This window comes from Mus musculus, chromosome 16 (genome assembly GCF_000001635.26).
Source record: "Mus musculus strain C57BL/6J chromosome 16, GRCm38.p6 C57BL/6J".
NCBI classification, from domain to species: domain Eukaryota; kingdom Metazoa; phylum Chordata; class Mammalia; order Rodentia; family Muridae; genus Mus; species Mus musculus.
In genome coordinates, this window is record NC_000082.6 from 59,166,835 (window position 1) to 59,172,999 (window position 6,165).

The 6,165-nt window shown below is 37.9% G+C and overlaps 1 protein-coding gene across 2 annotated transcripts; it reads right to left on the reverse strand.

Moving 5' to 3' along the window:
• Positions 1-377: 377 nt before the first annotated feature.
• On the reverse strand, positions 378-5,278 carry Olfr196 (olfactory receptor 196). Of its 2 annotated transcripts, XM_017316986.1 has the most exons (2): positions 5,270-5,278; positions 378-1,295 (listed from the first exon to the last, which is right to left on the reverse strand). In XM_017316986.1, the coding sequence occupies exons 1-2, from the start codon at positions 5,276-5,278 to the stop codon at positions 378-380; spliced, it is 927 nt and encodes a 308-aa protein (XP_017172475.1). The 2 variants fall into 2 exon arrangements, with proteins under 2 accessions (XP_017172475.1, NP_666990.2); NM_146779.2 differs by lacking the exon at positions 5,270-5,278 and having other exon boundaries at positions 378-1,307.
• Between the last annotated feature and the right edge of the window lie 887 nt (positions 5,279-6,165).

Sequence of the window (6,165 nt, forward strand, 5' to 3'; positions counted from 1 at the left end):
GTTTTACTGTCAAGATCATGGCCCCACAATTGTCTATACCATCTTTGGTGTGGGTGATAGACAAAGGAGGATTGCTGGGTTTAGCAGAATATGAACCTAGCTTGGGAAAAAGCTTTATCTTTCAAGAAATTACAGTGATAGAGCAGGATGCCTGGTAAATTCCTTTAGCTTTCTCATATGTGCACATGGTGAAATGTACATAAGTGTACATACACTATACACATATGCTCCATACATTCACATACAAAGAGGACAGCAACAAAAACCTAGAGTAAGCACAATGCAAATATTTTAGCAAGGAAACAAAATTTAGCTACATGCAGCCACATGATTTCTGTGGCATTTTAATAAAAATATACCTGAATATAATATGAAATCTAAGTGTTTCTCTTTAAGAATTTTTCCAGTGAATTTTTTACTTGCTTATTCCTCAAACTGTAGATAATTGGATTCAGTACAGGAATTATAACAGTGTAAAATATAGAGTCCATCATATCTTGATCGTCTACTTGTGGAGATGCAGGACGCACATACATGAAGAGAAGAGAGCCATAGTACAAAGAGACAGAGAGGAGATGGGCTCCACAGGTGGAAAAGGCTTTCTTTATGCTTTTGATAGATTTCTGCTTTAGGATTGAAAACAAAACAAGTGTATAAGAGATAAGAATAGTCAAAATACTGAATACCTGAATTGAGCCAGAGAAAATAAAAAGCATTAGGTAATTGAGAGAAGGGTCATTACAGGAAATCTTTAACAGTGGCATAACATCACAATAAAAGTGATGTATTATGTTAGAATTACAAAAAGTTAATCTGAATAAAAAGCTTTCATGAATCAAAACATGAATGAATCCACCTACAAAGGACAATGTTAAAAGAAGTACACAGAGTCTATTTGTCATGATCACTGGGTAGAGTAAAGGTTTGCATATGGCTACATAGCGATCATAGGCCATTGCTGCCAAGAGAAAACATTCTGTGGTTGCACTGATTCCAAATGAAAAAAACTGTATCATGCATTCAGAGAAAGAGATCAGTTTGCTCTTGGAAAAAAAGTCTAAGAGCATCTTTGGTGTCACTGTGGATGATAACCAAGTATCCACAAATGCTAAACTCCCAAGAAATAAGTACATAGGAATGTGAAGGTGAGGGTCATTCCAGATGAGAGTGATCAGACCAAGGTTGCCCACAATGGTGATGAGATAAATGACCAAGAACAGCAGGAACAGGGGGATTTTCCACTGTGGCAGATGACTGAGTCCTGTGAGAACAAATTCTGTCAGTAGTGTTGTATTCTCTATTCCCATGTCCTTACTGGGTGTCCCTGAAATGAAACGCAGTGAAAGTCACACATTATTCACTGTTTGGAAAGTGAATTTCTCAATTGTGTAATTTAAATGCAGCCATATAATTATAAGAATGCCTTTTTATCTAATGTTATGATAATAGATGGAAACTATCCTTGAGATTGATAAATGATGTAAGTTCATCATCCAAATTCTTTTTTTCTTATTAGTTACTTGGTTTATTAACTGGACTCTGTAAACTTTATTACAAACAATGATAACATTCAACATCATCCAAACTCTAAATATGAATATACCAACAGTTTTGTGGAAAACAAGATGTCTTCCAACATTAATAAAATTTGTAGATGTCTCATTTGTCTAGGATTGAAAATATCATATCTAAGTTGTATATTATGAGTCTAAATAAAATATATTTTATGTACTTGCATTGTAATATAGACAGAAATGAATAGTCTCAACCAACTGTAAGTATAGTGACTAACTTGCAGGAGAATATTAATAAATAGTCTCTGGAAAAATGCTTCAAAATTCATTCTAAAGTAATTACACAGTAGTGGAACAAAACAAGTTTCTGGGAGGGGAAACTTGAAGCAATAGTATTAGAAAGCTGTACTGTATTCAGAGATACCCAAGCCGAGTATATATCAGTATTTTCTGGGAACATTTGTATGAAATGTAATTTAGAAATTGATGCATTAGTATAAACAGGGCCTAAGAGTCTGCCTTTAAAAAACATACCCAAATGGATTTAAACTGTGGGAAATCAAACATATATGTTAATTAGAGAGAAGAATGATAAATCACAAAATATTCACAGTACAGACCTACTACTATGCAGTGGTATGTGGTATGCTAACAATATGTTCAATGATAAAGGAAAAAAGTAAACTATCTGCGAACTTTGTATTGAGTCTTTTAAACTTGAGCTTGATAAATTAGATACATTAGTCTGCCATTTTTATCATCAACAGGAGAGTTGGTCTACCAAGGCTTAAGAATAACTTATGACCTGGTCACTTTCCTCCTATTCAGTAAGGCACTCCACTCCCCACTAGAATTTCTATATTAGAACCAACATCATTTCCTAAGAAATAGTTCTTGTTTTAACGAAAAGCCTACATTACTCCAATGAAAATATACAACTATACCTTGGGCAGAAGGTAAATGGATAGTTAAGGTTTTAATCCCTAAAAAAGGAAAGGTAACAGGAGGAAAAATGTGAAGTACAATAAACTATGGATCCCTGGATGGTGACATGTAAGGATTTTTAATGGCTTTGGTGGAAAGTTTTCTGCATGATAGAGTTCATGTTGGGAAACAGAAGAAATAAGGGAAAATAAGAGGAAAATAGGGTAAAGGAATGATGAGAATAGCCTAAGAAATGTGGAGGACTTTTGGAATTTGTCAACCACACATTTGTCCAGGCTGTGGAGAGCTTTCAACTAAGTATAAACGAGTAAGATTAGGAGAGGACACATGGTGAAGAAAAGCATGAGGAAGATAAGCAAAAATGAATACATACATATATAAATACATACATACATACATACATACATACATACGTACATACATAAAAGGAAATCTAATGTAGTTACCCTGCAGTAAAGAGAGCACAAACCCTAACCAGACACCTTTAGCCAGCAAATAAATACTACAGTACTTGAAAGAGTTACCTCTATTTTGCATGTTTGTCACTAAGATCACATAGATGACCCCCAACCTCATTCCACCTCCACCAAGCATCACAGCCTATGCCTTTTACTCTTGGCTACCCTCCAGAACCTGATAACAAGATACTATTTTGCATAAATCACATACTTAAGTCACAGACCATGGAGCTATCAATTAAATCCTAGCTTCATGAGATCTTAAAAGTCATTATGCTAAAAATTATAACATTTTTAAAAGAACCCCTAAAGAGAACAATTCAAGCTATTTTGATTATACATATTTAGGAGTAATGTTAAAATATGCCAGCAATTCTTTGTTGTTGTCTTCATTTATATCTAGCTGTAGAAATCCAAATCCAAATAAATTATAATGGAATAAAAAGTATACTTGAGTATCTATGAAAATCATGATGGATATTATAGAACTCATTCCTCACTTACGTATATCTTGAAAGAAACCACTGAGATCTTTAAAATATGTTGGCCTCTCTAAATCAGAAAAGAATTCAACATCATGGGAATGCAGTAATGTTTGTAGCAGTTCTTTTCACAGTGAGGCATTTTGGAAGTTTAACAACCCATGCACAAATATAATATTTTGTTTTCATGAACTCCAGCCTTCGACACAAGAATCAAATTGTACCCTTGCAAGGTTTCCATAGAGGAGAATGTATTAGAGAATGAGAATTCCCATTTGGCTTAACTGTTCTCTGGAGAAGAAAGGAAGGATGCTCTGCTGGGCACCATTGATTTGGACCCCAATGAAATGTCCAAATTGGTCCCACTGAGTATCACAAACTTTAACATTATAAATTTCTAATGCTTTAAGAGTCTCAAATATTAACGATTGACATTTCAGACACAATCCACTTCCTTCTTAAGAGCCTAGGCCAGTAAGACTGATTCGTTCTTTCCTCCCTTCCCAAGCTTCTGGCCAGCCCACAAATTCATCCTGGATCCCATATCCAGTGGCCCCAATTGCTCTGGCCTCTCCCCCTGCACCCCACAGGTTCTGACATGGACCTGCCCTATATACCATAACTCACTGGTTTCTTCTTCTCTGTAACCCACATCACCACCCAGCCATAAATCTCACAACCTTATTTAGTGTCTAGACTGGACCTAGAGTATCTGCAATGACAAACGGGTCACTTCTCTATATCCAACAGCTACATCTAGCCATACACTCCATAACTTTCTCCAGTGTCTATCCCAGACCCACTATATCTGCCACCATCCTCTAGTCCCTTTTGTTACTAATATGATATTGATCCTTTATTTTATGTAAGCACTTAGTGCTATAAACTTACCTCTTAGAACCACTGTCTTAGTGTTTCTATTGCTGTGAAGAGATACCATGACCACAGCAACTCTTATAAAGGAAAGGATTTAATTAGGAATGGCTTACAGTTTCAGAGGTTTAATCCATTATTATCATAGTGAGACATGGTGGTGTGCAGGCAGATCCTGGGGGAAGAGCTGAGAGTTCTGCAACTTGATATACAAGCAGCAGCAGGAGACTGTGTGCCTCACTGTACATAGCTTTAACATATATGACCTAAAAGGCACTTCCATTGTGACATACTTCCTCCAACAAGGCCACATCTCCTAATAGTGCTACTCTCTTTGACCAAGCAATCAAACACATTCATCTTTGGGGAACCACACCTATTCAAATGATCACAACTACATTCATTGTGCCTAATACGTTTGGGTATGTTGTGTTTTCCTTTTCATTCAATTTTTTTTCCATTTTTTATTAGGTATTTAGCTCATTTACATTTCCAATGCTATACCAAAAGTCCCCCTTACCCACCCACCCCCACTCCCCTACCCACCCACTCCCCCCCTTTGGCCCTGGCGTTCCCCTGTACCGGGGCACACAAAGTCTGCGTGTCCAATGGGCCTCTCTTTCCAGTGATGGCCGACTAGGCCATCTTTTGATACATATGCAGCTAGAGTCAAGAGCTCAGGGGTACTGGTTAGTTCATAATGTTGTTCCACCTATAGGGTTGAAGATCCCTTTAGCTCCTTGGGTACTTTCTCTAGCTCCTCCATTGGGAGCCCTGTGATCCATCCATTAGCTGACTGTGAGCATCCACTTCTGTGTTTGCTAGGCCCCGGCATAGTCTCACAAGAGACAGCTACATCTGGGTCCTTTCAGTAAAATCTTGCTAGTGTATGCAATGGTGTCAGCATTTGGAAGCTGATTATGGGGTGGATCCCTGGATATGGCAGTCTCTACATGGTCCATCCTTTCATCTCAGCTCCATACTTTGTTTCTGTAACTCCTTCCATGGGTGTTTTGTTCCCACTTCTAAGGAGGGGCATAGTGTCCACACTTCAGTCTTCATTTTTCTTGAGTTTCATGTGTTTAGGAAATTGTATCTTATATCGTGGGTATCCTAGGTTTTGGGCTAGTATCCACTTATCAGTGAGTACATATTGTGTGAGTTCCTTTGTGATTGTGTTACCTCACTCAGGATGATGCTCTCCAGGTCCATCCATTTGGCTAGGAATTTCATAAATTCATTCTTTTTAATAGCTGAGTAGTACTCCATTGTGTAGATGTACCACATTTTCTGTATCCATTCCTCTGTTGAGGGGCATCTGGGTTCTTTCCAGTTTCTGGCTATTATAAATAAGGCTGCTATGAACATAGTGGAGCATGTGTCCTTCTTACCAGTTGGGGCTTCTTCTGGATATATGCCCAGGAGAGGTATTGCTGGATCCTCCGGTAGTACTATGTCCAATTTTCTGAGGAACCGCCAGACTGATTTCCAGAGTGGTTGTACAAGCCTGCAATCCCACCAACAATGGAGGAGTGTTCCTCTTTCTCCACATCCTCGCCAGCATCTGCTGTCACCTGAATTTTTGATCTTAGCCATTCTGACTGGTGTGATGTGGAATCTCAGGGTTGTTTTGATTTGCATTTCCCTGATGATTAAGGATGTTGAACATTTTTTCAGGTGCTTCTCTGCCATTCGGTATTCCTCAGGTGAGAATTCTTTGTTCAGTTCTGAGCTCCATTTTTTAAGGGGGTTATTTGATTTTCTGAGGTCCACCTTCTTGAGTTCTTTATATATGTTGGATATTAGTCCCCTATCTGATTTAGGATAGGTAAAGATCCTTTCCCAGTCTGTTGGTGGTCTTTTTGTCTTATAGACAGTGTCTTTTGCCTTGCA